The following is a 20,076-nucleotide window of genomic DNA, read 5'->3' as shown; positions in this document are numbered from 1 at the left end:
CTGCTAGTCCACTACTGTTAGCTCCACTCCCACCAAGTTCAAGTCCCTTCCAGGGGTCACACCGAAGATGCATGTACAGGACAAACAACGCTCCTCTCTCCATCAGGAATGCTTTGACCAATGCTGGGTCCTTGATCTATCACCCAAAGACATTCACTGGTTCCTGGAATAACCAGGCCTACTTCCCATAGTTACTTCATTACCACATGGTTTCTGCCTCTGATCATCCAGATTATTGTTCTCCAGGGAATCACAAATGCATGCCTCTACATTTGAAGTACTACCACTAGCTCTCCCTCCACCACACAGCTGCTTTTCACAGGGTTTCACAAGCCCCTTCTGGCCCCTCAGCCCCATCAGGGCCGTGCCAGCCACACCTGCCAAGTCCAGCAATGGCATGGTCAAGGAAGTAAACCACCTTCAAAATGCATACCAGCAGAATGCTAATGCCAGAAATGTGCCTTTGCCACCAGAGCAGTGCAGAAGATAAACCAGGCAGGTAGCTGAGTGAAAGAAAAGACTCAGATCCAAGAAAACTGAATAGGACTACTATCCTTAGAGTACAATAGAGACCAGGCTTTACATGCAGGGTACCTGCTATTGATAGTTTTTTACTTATTTCTTTAAATAGTGTCCATGGTCTTAAGTGCTTCTGCTTTTTCACTACATCTCTTGGTGTTATGTGGTCACTAAGCATAGGTGACTATCATCCATGGATGAGTATAAATAAGGAGCATTTACACATCTATAACTGGAGAAATTCTGAGGCACTCCCCACAACCGCCACCATTGTCCAGCACATCCACAGCCACCACAGCTGCCTTAACCAGTAGAAACCCAGCTGGGAGGCAACTGCAACCTGCATTCCACACCTGCAGCAACCTTCAGACTTAGAATCTAAAGAAAACCTTAGAGAAAGCAGGTTTGATGTATACATCGTTGCTGCCCACCATCATTACACCTGTCTGCTCCCTCATCTCCTTACCACCCTCTACCACTGTCCTGTTGGAATCCAATCTTTAGCCCTTCCTACTCTCCCTAGATGTGTCCCCTGTATTCCATCATCATGGCTCCCTTTATTCTGGCTCCTTATCCCTTCAGTGGAAAAAAATTCAAGCTCTAGTGCTAAAGCATCTGGCTTCATGTTATACTGGCTGTGTGTCCATAGGCAAGTTACCTAACCTCTCGGAGCCACAGTCCCTCGTATGTAAAAGAGGAAATAAATCATGCCTACCTCAAAGTGCTGTATGAATTAAGTTATGCATGTAAAGTACTTATAATAGCACAATAATGTAGGTTAAAAATAATAATGGCTACCATTTATTTATTACTTAACATATCAATTTCAGGGGTTGGACACATAGTCTCCTCCTCACTTAAAATCACATCTGAAAATTCATCCATGTTGTTGAATACCATAGCAGTTAAAAAAGCTAGCCAAAGAAAACTACATATGGTATGATACTATTTGTATAAAACTCAAAAATAAGCAAAACTAGAGGCACCTAGGTGGTTCAGTCAGTTAAGTGTACAACTTTGGCTCATGTGATGATCTCACAGTTCATGGGTTCGAGCCCCCATCAGGCTCTGTGCCGACAGCTTGGAGCCTGGCGCCTGCTTTGGGTTCTGTGTCTCCCTCTCTTTCTGCCCTTTCCCTGCTCATTCTCTCTCTCTCTCTCTCTCTCAAAAATTAATAAATGTAAAAATAAATTTTTTAAAAAACAAGCAAAATTAAGCAATATATTGTTTATGAAAACATGTGGTAAACTACACCAAAATAGCAAGATGATAAACACAAAACTCAGAATAGTGGTTGTTTCTGGGGGAGGCAAGGGGGTTCAGGGTGGAGAGGAGCTACAGGTAGCTTCAATTATAATATAATAATAATATAAAAATTATTATTATTATTATTATTATTATTATCCTACTTTAGGAGACAGACTAAGAAGTACTGAGTGTCTGGGTGCTAAAGAGAGATTGCTAGATAATTCTTCACAACACACTTGTGGGATGGGCAGTCTTTTCCTAAATTTAAAATCAGAACATTAGACTCAGAAATATTGAATAATATGCCTCAGGTCTCACCCCATGCCAAATATCTTCCATTTGCCCCTCCAAATCCATTCTCCATCCTCTCCCCTCAACCTGGTACCATGGGAAGTTGACCCACATGGACTCCATCAATGGGTTCACCTGGCTATGGCTGCATTCAGTCAATAACAATGACAGAAGGTCAGAGAATGAGAGGACAGTGAAGTAAGAGTCTGGATTCCCCTTGCCCCCCACCACGGAATCACCCAAAGCCACAGCTCCTGTCAGGTGGCCCTCTCACACAGCCATCTCTCTCCAGATTCTAGGAACTGTTCCTCATCTTGCTCCTTCATGCCTAGAAGCAGTAACATCTCCCCTCCCTATTATTTCTAGCCCTGGGATAGCTTGGGAATCCAAACCTTACCGGTTTCCCTGTTGTCTGCCTGTGTGACTGTGAACTGTGCCTTCATTAAACTCTTCTCAGATTACCCAGGTTAAGTGGCCATGAGCTTCCTGACTGAGAAGTGGTAGAGCTGGGATCTCAACCTCAGATTCCTCTGTCCATCCTAGGATGCTCCTCTTCTGTTTGCTGTGAAGGTCTGCACAGCTCCAAGCAGTGATCACTAACGAGGGTAGTTACTGTTGTGTTTTTACAATCCTTAGCAGCAGAGTAGAATACTATTTGCTCTTCGGGGCTTGTGTTACACACAGCTTAACAACAGGGACACTTAAGTGCTGTTTCTCAGATTTGTGTAGAATCTGGGAACTGTAATAAAAGTTTTAAGCCCTCTATATATAAGGAACAAAATAAATTTAAAATGAGTGTGAAAAGGCATAAGTTTTAGGCCGATGCTTTCATTGGTCCTATTTTTTGGACCTCCTGTCACTACTGCCTACCTCTTCTTTTAACTGATGATCCCAGAACAAAGGGCAGGATGCCAACAAAACATCTCAATAGGCCCTTGCAATAAAACACACTCAGTGATTACAGTTTGGATACCTAGGACTCTTTCAGGCTGAATATAGTGGGAGGAAACCCTTGTAGCTTTTACCTCCTCATCTTTTAACTGTCTTTCTGGCTCATTTTGTGTATTTCTATTTTCTGGTGATGCTGCACAAAGACAGTGCTGGCTATAAGCCCAATTTATCTCTTGCTGGAGTCAGTAGAACAAGAACAAGTGTTATCAAATAATAAGCTGTGAATATTGGCACCTTGGTTTGATTGGCATTACAGAATATCCCATCTTAATTTCTTGTCATCTTTCCTCACCAGTAGGATATCTGCAATTCTTGCCAGAACACTTAGCATCTCAGCTGCCCTGCTAACAGCAGAATTAAGTGGCAGACACATCAAGGGGCTAACAATCAGTGCCCTTAGAAGCAGCAGAAGGATGGTCATGACAAAGCAGGATAACAAGGATGATGAAGAGGAGGAATTCAATGCAATAAAATAATCCAGGATTTTTTTTTACTAGATACTTAGAATTTCCTATTTTAAGTATTTAGTCAACTCTCAATAATCACGGTGAGTAGATTATCCACACTGTGAGCTCTGCCTGGGCAATTATTTACTCTCAGGCTACATTTTCTATCCTGTCCCTCAATTTCTAGGAACATTCATCAGCTGATTGTATCTGAGTATTTGCCTTCTGTTCCTTTCATGTACAAGTAGCTGCAAATAGATAGCAGAGCAGGATTTTTAAAAAAGCTAGCTAAGTATAGCATGGATGACAGTCAAAAAAGATAACATGAGAGCCCACCAAGATGCCTATCCAGGCCCTGGCTCATAGTAGGTACTCAGTAAACATTTGGTGAATTCATTAAATGGACTTATTAGCAAGCTGAACTGGAAGACTTTTCAGGCCCCTCCCCACTCTGATAGTCTGTGATTCCTCAAAACAATATGACAGAAAGTGTGGAGAAGATCCTGGAAATGGGTGGTCAAACCCATCAGGAGCATGACAGGGGTGTTGGAAAAAACTTAATTCCCACCAATGGATCCCAAAAGAGTAACTAGGACTGTTCCAAACTGTCACACTCCAGGATGATCCTTGGTCCCAAGTGAGGCCCCCAAATTCCCACCAGAGTCCAAAGGAACTAGAAAGCAGTTCTCTTAGGATTTCAGATGTAGACACCATCTGAAGTGAAATCCCAGGCCCTAACTTATTTAGTGAGCCTGAGAAATGAAGTATATGTTACTGGGGGTGATAGCACCCTGTTTTGAGGTCCTAGATTTTATCATGCATTTTTTCCAATATCATAGAAACATAAAATTTGAGGCAAGAAATCTTAGAAATGATCTAATCCAGCCTCCAGCCTAATGGAGGAATTCTTCCTACAACATCCCTAATAGAAGGTCACCCAGTCTCCAATGGACAGAAAGTCCACTTTCTCCAGGGGCAGCAGCATTACTGCTGGACAGCTCCCCAGTGGCTATGTTCTTTCTTCACTTCTACCCATTGATGCATCAGGGACCATGCCTGCTCCCCGCTCTTTGAGACAGCTCTCCTGAGACCTGAAGTCAGGAATCACTGTTCTTCCATTTTCATTCCTGCCAGAAAACATCCTCCAATCCTTCAACTACAGAGACATGCCATTTGTGGATTCTTCAATACACTGTTCCCCTGACAATACTCTAGGTGGTCAACAGCATTCTTAAAATGTCCTGGCAGAGGGACACCTGGGTGGCTCAATCAGTTAAGCATCTGGCTTCACCTCAGGTCATGATCTCACAACTCATGAGTTTGAGCCCTGTGTCAGGTTCTGTCCTGGAATCTGCTTTAGACTCTGTGTCTCCCTCTGTCTCTCTGTCCCTCCCCCAACTCGTTCGTTCGTGTTCTCTCTCTCTCTCTCTCTCAAAAATAAATAAACATTAAAAAATTTTTAAGATGGACTGGCAGAGTTCAGTGTTGCAGAGTTGAATGCAGTGGTCCAGATGTGGCCTGGCTTTCACAGAGGATAGCGAGACTATTTCTTCCCATTCATTTCTAAATTACCACAACCATCTGTTTAATCATCTATTCTAGAATAGTGCCAGAAATGGCCATCAAGATGACTGGTTCCTTAGATTCCAGGATCTTCTTTCATCACTTACTGGTCCTTATTTGCCCACCTTCTATTGGCCAGCTCATCTCTTATGCTACCAGAAGAGTCAATATATTGCACTGCCCTTTATGGTTACTGGTTTTACAAGGTAGGGAAACATCCAGGTTTCACATAACTTTATCAAAATATCTGTTCCTGCTCACCATGAACACTCAGTCTGCCTGGCATATAGAGGCTCTAAATATTTGTTAAATAAATAAATAATGAATAAGTGCATGAATAAATAAATGACAAAGGTCATCTACAGATGATTACACCAGTCTGTAGAGCACAGTCCACCCCAAAAGGAGGCTGTCATTTAGCTTCCTGGGCCATGACTCAGAATAGACCATTTCTTCTCATCAGTATCATTGACCTCATTTACCTATTCATTTTCATAGTTTCCCTCCTTTCCCAAAGCTGCAGGCTAAGCAGAAGAGTGGCAAATATTATCTGACCCACTGAGTTCTTTGGTTTCCCTCCCCAGATGTCACTTTCTTTAGAACAATTCTGTTCCAGGTTTTGTTTCCAAAACAAAGTCATACGTGAACTTGGGGCCAACAGAATTAGGGAGTGATGGGTGGCATGACTATATGGTAAACTCTGCAGCCTGCTGGTACTCACATTCCTCCTGAACAAGCACCCTCGAGACAGAGGCAGCAAGCCCCCAAGAACAATTCGTCCCACTGAAGGCAGTGACAGGATTGTTGCCTCCCACCTGCCAGAACCAGTGAAGTACCTCTTCTGTTCTCAGAGGCAATGCCCATGACCCCCCTCTGAGAGGCAGAGCTTGCATCTAGTATATTCCTTCAATGGCAGTGTATTACTTCTCCTTTTCTGAGACCTTCCTCTCAGTCCCTCTTGGGTTTCACTCCCCTTCACCCAGCAGAAATCTTTCCTTTTAATTGTTTCCAATCTATTCTGTCCTATCTTTGCTTCACAAATCAGAATGAAGAAAAGTGTTCTTCCAATTCATTTACCTTTTATTCTTTAGAAGGTAAGAGTACATTAGCTGCAGGGATGTGATAAACATACCAGAGAGTAAAAAGGTACCTTGCATATCTCCTGGGACCCCAATTTCTTCGGTCTCTGAAAGAACTAAGAGTTCAACATGGGTCTCCATGAGAACTTTTCTTTTAAATTGCTTTAGAAAATGCCTGGTTTTATGCCTGATAGTAGTATACTTGGGAAAGGTGCTTTTAAAACTGCTTAGCCCCTAGATGACTAAATTGCTAAATTACCTACATCAATCATGGGTTATTTAGTCTACCTTCTTGCCTCTGAGACAGATGGGAATATTTCTTCTGTGCAAAGACCTCCAAGGAAAAAAAAAGAATTCTATTCTATTCTTTATCCAAAGATTCCTACACTCCAGGTTTAGAAGTTCTTCTTTGCATAGAACCCAAGTCCCTTTTGTTACAAAAGATCTTTTATCTTTTTTTTCTGGCCCCCAGTGGATATCATAAAGAAAAAATAGACACTATATGACATCTATTTGTTCACAGCCTTCTGCTTGGGGCTCTTCAGGGCTCCCCACTCTATTCAGTATCCTCCCAAGCACTTGATGGATGCTCTTAAATCTCCTTTACCACCTGCCCATCACCATCCACCAATCCCTTTACATTTGTCTCCCTCATAGTGCTTGCCTCGTTTGACACCTGCTTCAAGAACTAATCAGCGCTTACAACAATTATCCAAGGTCTCCCAGCAGAGGCAGAGCTGAATAAGGAGCTCCACTCTGTAATTTACTAATTCTCCTATAAAATGCACAGAGACAAGAAGAAGATTTTGAAGGCCCAAGGTACCACTTCTCACTTGCCACAACAAACACTTGACAGGCTCCAGCTCCATTAAGTGGCAGAGAACAGAAATCCCTCCGGCCAAGTCCAAGGACAGGAGAGCCCTGGATCAGGAGTCAGGAGGGCAAAGTTATAGGCCAACCACTGACACTGATGCCCAGTGAGCAGTTCTCATCCCTACTGACCCTGATTCCTAAGCAGAGCACAACACGTAGTTGCCTAGACTGCTTCTCAGGGCTCTTCCAACATTCACATGCTATGATTCTCAGAATCTACAAAGGCCTCTCTTCTACCTTCTTAAAAAATACAGACCATAGTCTCAACATGTCTCTCTCCACCACCTGCATGGTCAGCACCACCTGGAAATGCTTGGAAACCAATGTTTCTCAACCTGTTAAAATGATCATTGTTCCCTGCCACAAATGAACTTTTTAATGCTTCTTTTCCTTAATTCTCACATCCAGTGAAAATTTAATGCCATGAATATATTGTATACCTTTTTAGGTACAGTATATATATCTGGGCTTAATACATAAAAGAACAGGTTTTTGCTATATCCCCACCCCACACCCCACTGTCAAGAACCATTTTTATCCCCCTTAGAGACAATATCAACCCTACTGAAAACATGTGATCTAGATTGGGCTGAGGGCTGAGTCTAGCTGTATGATACAATTGGGGTTATTTGTCCCCAACTCCAAAAGCCATAAACATATTCACAAGCCGGACGTTTTGAAAACAATCCATCGCACAAGCCAGAGTGGAATCAGCCAAATTTTCTACTTCCCTAAGGAAAACAGCAGCTTCCCACCCTCTTTCTCAGGCCATATCCTGGTCCTCACCTCGGCCCAGGGCTCCCACTCCATTCACAGGGGTCCCAGCAGTAACAAAGGGAATGATGAGAACAAGGTGAACAATGGGTGACATTGTTCCAGGAATAATTGGAATCCACTTAAGATCAGAAACAACTGCCCTGGCAGGGATGGAGGCTCATCCCAGCTCACTTACATCAGCCCAGCTCCCCACCCCTGCCCTGCAGGACATTCCCCTCACCTCACCTTGGCACGCTGGCCAGATAGGTCACGAGTTTCCGCAGGTCTTCCTGTCTTATTCTGTCATGATTGCTGCGAGCAGGGAAGGTCAGAATAGGTCCACCTCGCTTATCACGGCCCCCTGCAGGGAGGAAGAGGAGGGCAGTTAAGAAGACCAGCCGGAAAGCATGCTGCACAGAAAAAAGAATTCCACCTGAGTGCTGGATGAAATAGGCTAGAAATATGGTGCCCAGGGAAATGCGGTCACTGGTTAGGTGAAGGGATTGGGGGTTGAATGTGGTTAACATGTGTAACCTTGGGCAAGTCTTTGGACTTCTCTGACAACCTCATCTGCAAAGTGCACCTAAAAATAATGATGTGCATTTTACAGGGTTGCCACAAGGACTGATGGGATGGCACCTGGGGAAGCACTTTGGAATGTAAGGCTCTCCACAAATGTGAGATGATAATAAAGCGGTGGTGACTTGCTCTCATTGAGAAAACAACCTATTGAATGTGCTATGGTCTTTGGAAACTTAACCTTCAATTCACTTCTCTTTGCAGACCTCTGTGAGGTAAAAGTGCTCAGGATTAACTGACTACTGTAGTGAGAAACCCTTGAAGTATCCATCCAGAACATCACTGCTGGAGGTTTTTAGATTCGTTGAAAAGATGTTAAGTGCTTTCCACCCCTGCCTGTCTGCCTGCCTGAGGTGCCACCTGTCACTCCTGCTGGAAGAGTATAGGAATCTTGATCAGAAACAAGGATGCTCAAGGTCTTAATCATGGCAAATGCATATGTACACACTATGATTATAAATGTTTCTAAATATCACATTAAAACAAGCAGGAAGGAGTACAGTTAAATGACAATCATTGTTGCTAGTAGAAGGCTAGGATTTTGCATGGTTGCTTTTTCTTTCTTCTTTTTTCTAAACTTTCTATTTGCTATTTATTTGAGAATTTAAAGATCTATTCTTTAATGGGTGCTATGATTAGGAAGCAGAGCCAAGTTTCTCAGGAGAGTCACAGAGGACAAAGCTAAGGTATATGCTTACAGGCACTGGCTATTATGCAGAGAAAACCTGTGTCATTATCACAGACCCTTGCACATCCCAGGCAGTTGCCTGACATCCTCCTGAGTGGGGACCACAAGGGGGTATAATGCAAGAAGGAGGAGGCATGGGCATCACCAATACTAGAAAAGAAGCTAAAAGCTCAGCCCTCTGAAGAAGTAGCTCTTCAAGGAAAGGCAGAACCACCCAGGGTCCCCATCCAAATGTGACTAATGTGAGTAACATGAATAATGTTCCCCTCTTATGGGTTCAGAAGCCATACAGACAGAAAGGAACCCCGACAAACAAAATATAAACCATTCCAGGATACTCTTGAGGAGGAAATAGGAAGGCTGCAAATAGAAAAGGATCAAACAAGATCAAGCCACTGAGGGACGTGCCCTGATGAGAAATCGTTTTAGCAGTACCGCCCCCACCTCCAGCCCCACAGTGGGGCGATTTGCATAGACACACCACAGGTTGGACCTGGGCCCCCGGCTCCAGACCTTCTGTGCCACGGGTCCTGGTTCCTTGTATGAAAAATCACCCCCCCATTCATCTACCTTGGAAACAATACCCATTTTCCAACTGCCTTCCACATGAGGAAAAGGAAGCAGAAGGATTATGGAAGGTTTCCCAAAAGCTGGGAGCATCTCCTCTACCCTCAACCTTTCTCTGCAGCCTTGATCCACCTTGGATTTGCACTCCTAGGTGGTTTTAACTGCAGTTGTTGCCTTTCTTCCCGACTTTCCTTAGAACAGTACAGCCATGATAATATGGAGTGCCAAGACTGGCTTGACTGGCAAAGACTCACTAAGAATTTCGTAGGACTGTTGGAACTGTCTTTCCTGACCTAGAGCCAGTTCTGCCCCTGGAGACAAGAGTTTCATAAATATGGCTGGGGAAAGTTCCAGATGGCAGAAGAGGGGGAAGGAAGGGAGAAAGCCTGGGTCAGCGCAGCCCTCTCCCTTCAGTAAGCATGGGTAAGGATTCAAGAGGGGGCAGCAGGATCAGCCAGATGTTTCTCAGAAAGGAGATGATCTTGCAAGTGAGTAGGAAGCAGGGGAGGAAGGGACACAGTGAAAGAGAATCACTGTGCTGCAAAGAGTGGGACAATGGGTAGAATGAGGCCTCAGAGCCACTGCAAGAGGAGAGGTCCTATCCCCTTCTCTGAAGCAGGCTGATAGAACTCAGAGAGGGAGGAGGAAAGAAATAAATTAAGGAGTGGGAGGCATTCAGCATGCCTGGCGAATACTGCTCTTTAGGTGAAATAGCAAATGAGGTCACCTGTCAAAGGTCAGGATAGGCTCGAGGTGCTGGGAGAAAGGGGAGAAGACCATCACTGGCCAGCATCTCTAGAGAATGAATAGCAGGGCTGTGTATGAGGTTGACTAAAAGAAATAAGGCAGGGAACTGGAGCACAGTGAGAGCTCTGCTGGGAGGTCTAGCCATCCTATCTATGTTAGGCTCTAACTTGAGTGAAGGCAGAATAAATCTAATGCACGCATAAGTGGAAAGGGCCCAGTGCAGGTAGGGAATGTCCTACTGGATCATAATTTCCCAGAGAAGAGGGGACAGATGTTTTGGTCATCTGATATCCATCCTTTCCCAAATTATAGGAGAACACCAGAAAAGGTCAAAGGCTAAGTCCATGGACACACATATCAAGGGTTAAGCTCTTAGATATTCATAACCTAAATAGTGAGGTGGGAAACTTTGGTGCCAAAGAGGCTGGGAAGCCATGATGGTATAGGATTGGATGGATTGTTGATATGGTGTTGAAATTACAGAGGGTGATAAGCAGGGATGAAGAAATGAGAATCCTCCCTGCTGAAGTCAGTGTGTGTTATGGAGGTGGATCCCAGAGGGTACGAGACACAAGTAGCCAAGTTTTGAAAAGGTGCTGGCATTCCTTTACTCATCACATTCCTGCCGTGGGCCTGTGCGTGCGAGGCTTTGGTGCCAGGAGCTACAGAACAGGGATAAAGAGGATGAAGAGGGAGGGGACAGTCTGATGTTCTAGAAGTAGCACAGATCCCTTTCCAGAGAGGCAGGGCAGGATAGGGTTGGGGAAGAGGCAAGGCCAAAAGTAGGTACCATTAGGGCTTCCCTGACAGAGCCAGAGGAACAATGGTGCTCAAAATTTTCAGGGGATATCAGGCTCCAGTTAGGGAAACTGAGGAAGGTGGAGGGTAGTGGGACAAGAAAAATACACTGAGGGCATCATGCAAAAAGTTTGGTCCATGTAACAACAGTTCTGCAAGATGTTAATGGATACACATGATTTTCTTAAGGAAACGAGGTTATTCTGTAGTTTGGAAGATGCTTTCACGTGTTTAATGCCTATGTGCTTTAATGAACACAGCACATCTCCATGAGGTGGTTATAATATGCATTTCCCAAACTTTTTTAAGCATAGAACCCCTTTTCCTGCTTTTGAGGATCATCTTGTGGGACTGCTGTTCCGAGGAACATACTTTGAGAGACACAGGTCCAGGGTACAAGACTGTACCACAGCAGCATGGAGTTTCCAGGGAACATAGAGAACATTGGTGGGAGATCAGGAGGCAGAGAGGGACCTTGGGGAGTGGCCACAAGGAGGGTGTGAGTGCACAGAAAGGTAATAGGGGTGAAATGAGCCCTGTATACACAGATTGGATAAAAGGCACAAATGGGTGCTGCGAGTGGGAGACATATGCACTCAGAGGAAGCCAGCGAGGGCAAAGGCTGAGCCCACAGGTTGTGACTACAGAGTAGAAGGACCAGGCAGAAACGACAGAGGCTCCCTGAGGCACAGCCACACATCCCATCTCTCACACACGTGCACATGCCCACACGCAGAAGCTGCTGGGCTGCACTGGATTATTCCAAATGTGTGTTTCCATGGCAGCACGCTTTCCTTTGCCCTGGCCACGCTGGGAGCAGGCATAAGAGGCAGTTCGTTTCTCTGCTCACCACCTTCCTTCTCAGAAAGAAACGCAGCTGCCACACTGTATTATTTAATTCTGGTTTCTTTGTTTTGTTTTGTTCTTGTGTTTTGTCTTTTAAAAGCTCCAGATAGAAGAGGCTTTATTGGTTGGTTTCTTGTTTCTGTTTTTTCTGTTTTGTTTTGCTTTTGCTTTATTTTTAATGCAGCCAGCTGTCTCCCTAGCATCCTCAGCATCCTTCCCAGGCATGGAAAGACAATGTTCCCTAGGCCCAAAAGCTCCTGGCACCACGTGCAGATGAATAAGATGTACTCCAGGCTGGTCAGCCCACATCAGTACAGGGAGTGAGCTGCACAGCCCCAGCCCCCTTGCTCCTGCTCTGGGAAGCATCTGCCTGCCTCATGCTGGACTGTCTTCCTGGCACATTGTTTCTATGTACTCCCTTAGGACAACTCTCTCTAGTTGGGAAGGTTTTTCCTAACGCTGACAGAGCCCTACCTCAGGGAACCAAATGAATTCACATGGGAAAAAATAAACCATGAACAATCAAACAAGGGTCCCCATGTCAGAGTTTACTGTATCTGCACTCATATGCCCTGAACTGATGCAGAACAGGATGATGTTCAAAGGCTCTGCATTAAAGCCAGGCAGGCCTCCTGGAGGAGGCAAAGTGAGAACTTACTTAGGAAGAACAGAAGCTCAAACTGGCAGAAGGTGTGGGTAAAGCACTGCAGGTAGAGGAAGTTTGGGGACAAGATAAATGGGAGGATTAGCAGGAGACCCAGAGGACAGGAGAGACTTCAGGTTAAATGAAGCTTAGGGCCCTAAAGAAGAAAAAATCTGATTGAACTCTACTCAGGAGTAGAAAGTAAACAAAAGAGGCTGTGGGCCAGGCTATGGGCAGCAGCAGAAGTCAGGGGCTTACACTGCCCAGCGCCCCTCAGGACCTCCACATGAGGTCCTCCCACATGCTCAGCAAGCACTCAGATCCAAGCTTACAAAGACTTGAAGTCGCCTTACCAACCCCTCTACCCATACTGAAATCACTGCCACATGATCCTGCCAAGGTCTGTTCAGCCTGTGCTTCAATAATATCTGCAGGGACAGGGGTTCACTACCTGATAAGGTAGACCAAGCACTTAATGCTAATGGGGAAAGGCAGCTTCTCAGTCAATCGCATCTAGCAGCAACAACAATAACACCCTGGTATCACTACTATTACTACGGAGTGCATTTAGTGCCTTACACGCTCCCATCGTATACTCTGCCCTCACATCCCATCTCCACATTCTGAATCGCCAGTCTCTCACCTTCCTTCTCAGCAGGCAGGAGACACCTGCTGCTTGGTTTCTCCTCCCTCAAAACCCCTCCTCTCCCTCCCTGCTATTCATTGTGTCTGTTGCCCATCGGCCAGGCCAGCAGCACCTATGGTGTATAGCCATGCGCTGTGGGACTACACTCACTTTTCCCCTGTGATTCTACCGTCCTTCCTTGTGGACAATCAGGACCATCCAGAAACAAATGCTCAGTCCACAAGACATGAGCACTTGTGATCCTCAGTGAGGCACTGTCATCATCCCAGCCGCTGCTGGAGATTCTATAAGGGAGGCCTACAGCGGAGCTCAGGAACTGGCACCCAGACCGATGATTATATCACAGGCCATCAAACTTTTCTTAAAGGTCCAGATAGTAAATATTTTAAGCTTAGAGCATCTGGACTCTGATGAAATTACTCAGCTCTGCATTTGTAGTTAGAAAGCAGCCATTGAGGCATTGACTGGCTCAGGTGTTAAACGTCTGACTTTTGATTTCATCTCCGGTCATGATCTCAAGGTTTGTGAGTTTGAGCCCTGTGTCCAGCTCTGTGCTGACAGTGCAGAGCCTGCTTAGGATTCTCTCTCTCTCTGCTCTTCCCCCACTCATGCTTGTTCTCTCTCTCAAAATAAACGAATAAACTTAAAAAAAGGAAAGGAAGAAACCAGCTATTGACACTAACTATAGCAGGCTGAATACTGGCTCCCCAAAATATCAGGTCCTAATCACTGGAACCTGTAAATGTTACCTTATTTGGAAAAAGCATCTACAGATGTGACTAAGTCAAGGATCCTGAGATGGGAAGATTCGCCTGGGTTAAATGAGTGGGCCCTAAATGCAGTTACAGGTATCCTCGTAAGAGGGAGGCAGAGGAAGATGTGCCACAGACAGAAGAGGAGAAGATAGTGTGACCCCAGAGGCAGAGATGAGAGTGAATGCTGGCAGCTGCCAGAAGCTGGAAGAGATGAGAGGCGAATTCTCTCGTAAGAGCCTCTGGAAGTAGGCCCTGCTGACAGCTTGATTTCAGACCAGCAAACTGACTTTGGATTTCTGGCCTCCAGAGCCATGAGATAGTGAGTTTCTATTGCTGTGTGCTACCAAACTTGTGGAAACTTCTTATAGCAGCAATAGGAAACTAATACTACCTAAAGAAATGCACATGGCTGCGTTCCAACAAAATTTTACTTATAAAAACAGGTGGCTGGCCCACCAGCTATAGTTTGCTGACCCCCAGATCAGACATTAAAAGATCTAGGTGCACAAGATGGGTTGGAGAGAAAAGCTCTAATAAATATATAAATAAATATTTGGAAGTCATTACTCAGAAAAGCAAATGAATGGATACAATCTCTTGAGTTCCCTTTGCCAGGAAGGAGAGATAAAGAGAGCCAGAAACACTTTTAATGTCCTCTCTGTGATCCACTCAGAGATGAACCAAATAAAACCTCTGGGACTGTGTGAGGTGAGCAGACTCCTCCAACTGGAGCATCTCTCACAAAGACCTCAGTGGCCCAAGGGGGACCTCACAGGCCTGGGAGGGTGGGGTGAGGTGAGGTATATGCGTGGGTGCTGTGAGGCGAGGGGCACCCACTGGTGGTCGTGAAAGTGCTCCAGAGTTCCCAGCTGTGATCAGAGCTCTCCCTCCTTGTCCTGCCTGCCTCTGGAGCAAGGATGCAGCCAGTGGCTCCCGAGTGCCACCCCACCCCCACTTCTCTCTCACACACCAAAAAGTGATTGCCTTGCACACATGCATACACACCTCCTCCAGGTCCCTTACAGAGCATAGTTCCACAGACACTCACCAGACACGAAGGCCACTTTTTCCTTTAGGATGGGAAGGACATCAGAAGCTTTCAAACCATCATTCCGAAAAGATCCTGTGGGATGACAAAACAGAAGGAATCAGGGTAAAAGAGGCCAACTGGCAGAATCCCGGGTACCCGACTCAGCGGCCCAATCCTATCATGCACCAAAAAGTTATGCCTTGTTCAGGTGCTACAGCCCAGCCCAACAGAACAGGAGAGGGTCCACAACAGGAAGGACACTTCCACATGATGCCAGGCCACACAGGTGCCCCTTCCAGGGAAAGGATGGTCCAAGTCACCCCCACCACATATACAAAGCTCCGTGCCTTGCAGGCAACAACCACAAGCCCTGCTGCTGTGAGCAGCTTAACGATGAGGCTTTTTAAAAGCCACTTTTGTACCTCTTTGCCTAGCATGGTGTCTGGTGCACAGTAAGTACTCAGTAAACATCCATGGAACAGGTTATTAATATCAAGATGGACCACAATGCCCTAAATAATTGTTTTTGCCTTTCTTCTACCTGGCACGGTGACTCTTAGTCTTCATTGTACAAATGGGAAAAGTAAACCACAATATCCCCAAATGGGAAGCAAAATTGAATGCAATAGCCTTCTTCCTCCTCCCCCTCAATGTCACCCTCACCAGTCCACAACAGACAGGAGGTGGGGAGACATCAATCTCCTGGGAAGGAAACACACTCCCTTCTTCAGCAACACATTCTCTGCCTAAATTTCACTTCTCAGCTGCAAAGTCCCTTCTGGGGTCCAGCTGACTTCCTGTTAGGGGGTGGGAGGCAGAGGCCTGGGGCTCACATAGAATGGAATATAATGATGTGCCTGGAGAAACAGCCTCAAAGGCAACCCAGCATAGTGTGAGTGCAAGGTGCGTGGGAAGAGAAGCCCTAGCACACAGGCACAAAACCCCAGGCCAGCCCACTGTGCCCCTACATTTAACCCGAGGACCCGCTAGGACTCTCGGGGAGAGCCAGCCCACACCCTGTGAGCTGAAACTGGAGCCTCTGCTGTGTATCACTACTAGGGACATTGCACACATGGACCTCAGAAGAGAGGAGGCTCTGTGCCAGCTCAGTGAAATGGATCCAGAGACCATGGACACCTGCCTTTCTCCACCTGGCTTACTCCCTTGTGGTCCCAATCTGACAATCCACAGAGGAATGTACTGGATGGTCCCACTCAGGACTGCCTCAACCTCTAAAACACTGACTGTTTCAAGACACACACCTGGGAATTCTGGCAACAGCCCAGGATTAAGATCCTGGCCTAGGAAAGGGAAATGAGCCAGTTGTACCCTCAACTAGAGAGGAGGAGAGATGTGTCCTCAGAACGTCAGTTCTGGTGGGGGTGTTATATCTTAACCCCAAACAAATTTCCAACATCTCTCTGACCATTTCACCCATTTCTTCTTCATTTTTCCCTAAATGAAGACAGTAAGCCTTTTTACTCATCACTTCCTTCTCTTTATAAGCTGGCTCAGAGTGCCTGATGCTGGAATAACAGGATACAAGGTTCACTTTGAGAAGGATGTGAGTAATGGAAGAAAAAAAAGCACCATAAAAAAAGTTTATACAGATCTTTACATTCTGACCTTATGTCCAACACAGGAAAACTATGAAATCTCACTAGTAAAAACTGCTTAGGATCAATATAAATGATTACAAAATTTACAATAGATACATAGGATTTTCATCTTCACGGAAGAAGATGTTTTGGCTTCCTTGGCAAAAAAAGAGTCCTATCGGTCTTTACCAACTAGACAAGGATCATATTTAGCTGACACATGAATTTTTTGTGTAGAATGATGCTTCTGCATTAAAATAGCCATTTTCTTTTTTTAATTAACTTATTTTTTTAAGTTTATTTATTTTGAGAAAGAGAGAAAGAGAGAGAGAGAGAGAAAATGCACAAGTGGAGGAGGGGCAGAGAGAGAGGGAGAGAGAGAATCAAGCAGGCTCCGCACTGAGTGTGGAGCATGATGTGGAGCTTGATCCCATGACCATGAGATCATGACTTGAGCCGAAGCCAAGAGTTGAATACTCAACTAACTAAGCTACCCAGGTGCCCCTAAAATAGCCTATTGTCACAAGTGAAATACATCTTTGTCTACATCAATTTTAAAATATTGTCTCCTATATCACTACATACACTATTAATTTCTGTAGGAAAAAACGTCTAATAAGAAAAGTTAAACTTCAGTCCTGTCTTTTTCCAAATTATTTACAAGTTCAAAAAGAGCAAGGCCCAAACTAGTGCAATTTCACCGCATGACAAGAATCCACATAACCCTCTTTACTCCTAAACTCCTGTCCTATTTTTCCTGCTGCTTTTCCTCTCCCTCACCTCCCTTTAAGTAATACAGATGGCTCTAATTCCACACAGTCCTCAGACATTAAGGAAGAGCTTGGAATTTGCTATAATGAAAGCAAAAGGTTCCCTACCCTACCCTCTCATTGCTCCCACCCACAGAGTGAGGGCAAGAGGGAGCTCTGAATTCCATCCCTCACACCCCATTCATCATGCTCCACCTCTTCCTTCTCCTCTCCAGACTCCAGGGTCTGAGAGTCTGGCAGGGGCTTGTCCATGCAGCTTGGAACCATTGGCCGGAGTAAATGTCTGTATCTTGGATTGGACTGGTCTAAGATTCCTAGGTCTTCCTTTTCCCAGGCCGGAGTCTTCCCTGACCTGGTTCAGAGACAGCTGAGTTATCTCCCAGGTTGTGAGCCTACCATAAGAAAACCGAAAGTGTCTGGATTTATAAAATCCTTAAGTAGGAAATAATCACTTCCAACAACAACAAGATTTTTCACATTATAAAAGGATTTGCTCCAGGGTCTCTTTAAATAAAAGTTGTCTTAATGGTCTGAATTAGTTTTTCATTTGCCAAAAATTGAATTACAAACAACTTCTCAACAATATATGCATTATGTAAAGCCAAGTAGAGCTAAACTAATTAGCTCAGCAGCTCAGAAGTTGGCGACCTTGAGTAGAAAACCTACTTGCACTGACTGAGAGTCCTCTGTATCAATTCCCCCTGGCCCTGGTGAAACCAGCTGTCAGCATCTATAATAAAGGGGAAGTCCATTGAAAACTAACTCAAACAGGACCAATGAAATAGAAACATGTTTTCACTATCAGGTACATGTCTGGGCAGACTCACAGAAAATGTTCAATAAATATTTGATGAAAGGATAAAGAAATGAATGAAATGGTAACCCTTTCTAAAGTGACATGCACAAGGTCAGTGGCCTCATCTGTCACACCAAGTGCTGGTGATCTGCGTAGATGATCTCCAGGGTCCCACTCAGCTCTGATACTCTGAGATGTTTTAAACCTTTTCTTCATATTTATTGGCCTTTAAGATCCTCAGATTATCAGATCAATATGCTTTGAGAGAAAGCGCTGGGAACAAACTCCCTAACAAGGTTCGGTGTGCTTTGGGAAGATAAAATAGCTCTTCCCTAACCATTGAGCACACTCTTTTCTAGGAATCAGCTTAGGGATTGGGATGCCAAGGACACATTTGGTGGAAGGCCCAAGTTATCAAAGTGGAAGGCTAGTGATGGAAGAACTTGTGTAAAGCATACATATCTTGAAAGAGGCCAGTTATTTGCATCTCTCAAGTTGCTGTCTCTGATTCAAGGTATATTTGATAATAGCACTATTAGACTACAAACTCTAGACCAACTGTAGATCAGCTTCCCCCTTTAAAACAAAAGCCTGTTGGGGTGCCTGGGTGGCCCAGTCAGTTAAGCATCCCACTTTGGCTCAGGTCATGATCTTACAGTTTGTCGGTTCGAGCCCCACATCGGGCTCTGTGCTAACAGCTAGCTCAGAGCCTGGAGCCTGTTTCAGATTCTGTGTCTCCCTCTCTCTCTGACCCTCCCCCCTGCTCACGCTGTCCCTCTCTCTCTTCTCTCTCTCTCTCTCTCTTTCAGAAATAAATAAAACGTTAAAAAATTTTTTGAATAAAAAAAAAAAAGCCTGTTGAAACAGAAGGCCCCTTGCCAGCTCTAAAGAAAGCCTGAGAAGAAATAAAAGTCCCCGTGCCCTTTGGAGTTACTGCAGGAAAAAAAGAATCTGAGGGCATCCTCACAGACCTGACCCAATCTGAGTTTCATGCTTTCTCTTAAGGACAAAGGCATGCTTCGCTGGCATTCAGCACGGATCCCACCCCATTTGTGTCCTGCTGCTGTCAGAATTACAAGCCTGCTGTTCGGTTAATTAGCAAAGTTGAAATGCTCTGCATCTATTAGGGAAGTAAAAATTACCACTGCCATTTCCCCAGGATCGCCAGCGTGGGACTTCTCCAAGCCCCACTTTTGCCTCCTCCTCACTCCAAAGCAATGCTTACATTGCTGCTGTCTGTTTCTCCTCACCTTTTCCTAGTCAGGATTCCCCATGTGGGAAAGTGCCCATCTCCCTCACTCTGGCTCCCAGCGCCTGCAGGGCCCCAGAAGGCAACAGCAGGACTGGCCCTTGTGTCATAACCCCACCCCCACCCCCACCTGTCATTTCATGGCTCCAGGATGGCAATGAGCACCCTAGGGCAGCTGGGTGCCTTGTGCTCCATGCTAACCTCCTCCGGCAATCCTGATTTCAGCAAGTAAAGACACAAACAGCTAAGTGTTGAGCATTTGGAGGTGCAAGCTGCCAGGGTACCCACAGATTTCTCTTTATTTCCTTTTGGTTCTCAGCCATACCCCCTTAATATGAACTTACTTAGAAGTTACTGTGTAAGTTTTCTAATATTGTCTCATTGCCTCGAGTGGGCCTGAACCTGTATCATCAATGCTCAGGTAGGCCTCCACCTCCTCTTTCCAGTCCATCCCTGTATGTCCAGCACGGGAGCTCAATCACAGTGGCCCCGAATCATGGACTGATCTTCTACACAGAAGACATCCAGTTTACAACTAAGAGTTCCAAGAGCTCTTGGGGCCAAGCCTTACTTGAAGTATAATTTGGACCTCTTCCTGTTCCCAGAGTCATTCTTTCATCAATTCTTTATTGAGCACC

The 20,076-nt window shown here is 45.1% G+C and overlaps 1 protein-coding gene across 1 annotated transcript in view; it reads right to left on the bottom strand.

Annotated features, from left to right (window-relative positions):
* Positions 1–17,660, bottom strand: part of LOC120245870 (kalirin) — a 298,908-nt gene extending 281,248 nt beyond the window's left edge. The window contains exons 1-3 of the mRNA XM_039253041.1: positions 17,570–17,660; positions 15,044–15,118; positions 7,973–8,087 (exon numbers count right to left, since the gene is read on the bottom strand). Coding sequence (XP_039108972.1) covers positions 7,973–8,087; positions 15,044–15,118; positions 17,570–17,660 — 281 coding nt within the window. The remainder of the gene's footprint in view (positions 1–7,972; positions 8,088–15,043; positions 15,119–17,569) is intronic.
* Between the last annotated feature and the right edge of the window lie 2,416 nt (positions 17,661–20,076).

This window comes from Hyaena hyaena, unplaced genomic scaffold, assembly GCF_003009895.1.
Source record: "Hyaena hyaena isolate Hyena2069 unplaced genomic scaffold, ASM300989v1 scaffold_434, whole genome shotgun sequence".
Lineage (NCBI taxonomy): Eukaryota > Metazoa > Chordata > Mammalia > Carnivora > Hyaenidae > Hyaena > Hyaena hyaena.
This window is presented reverse-complemented; position numbering and strand designations above follow the sequence as displayed.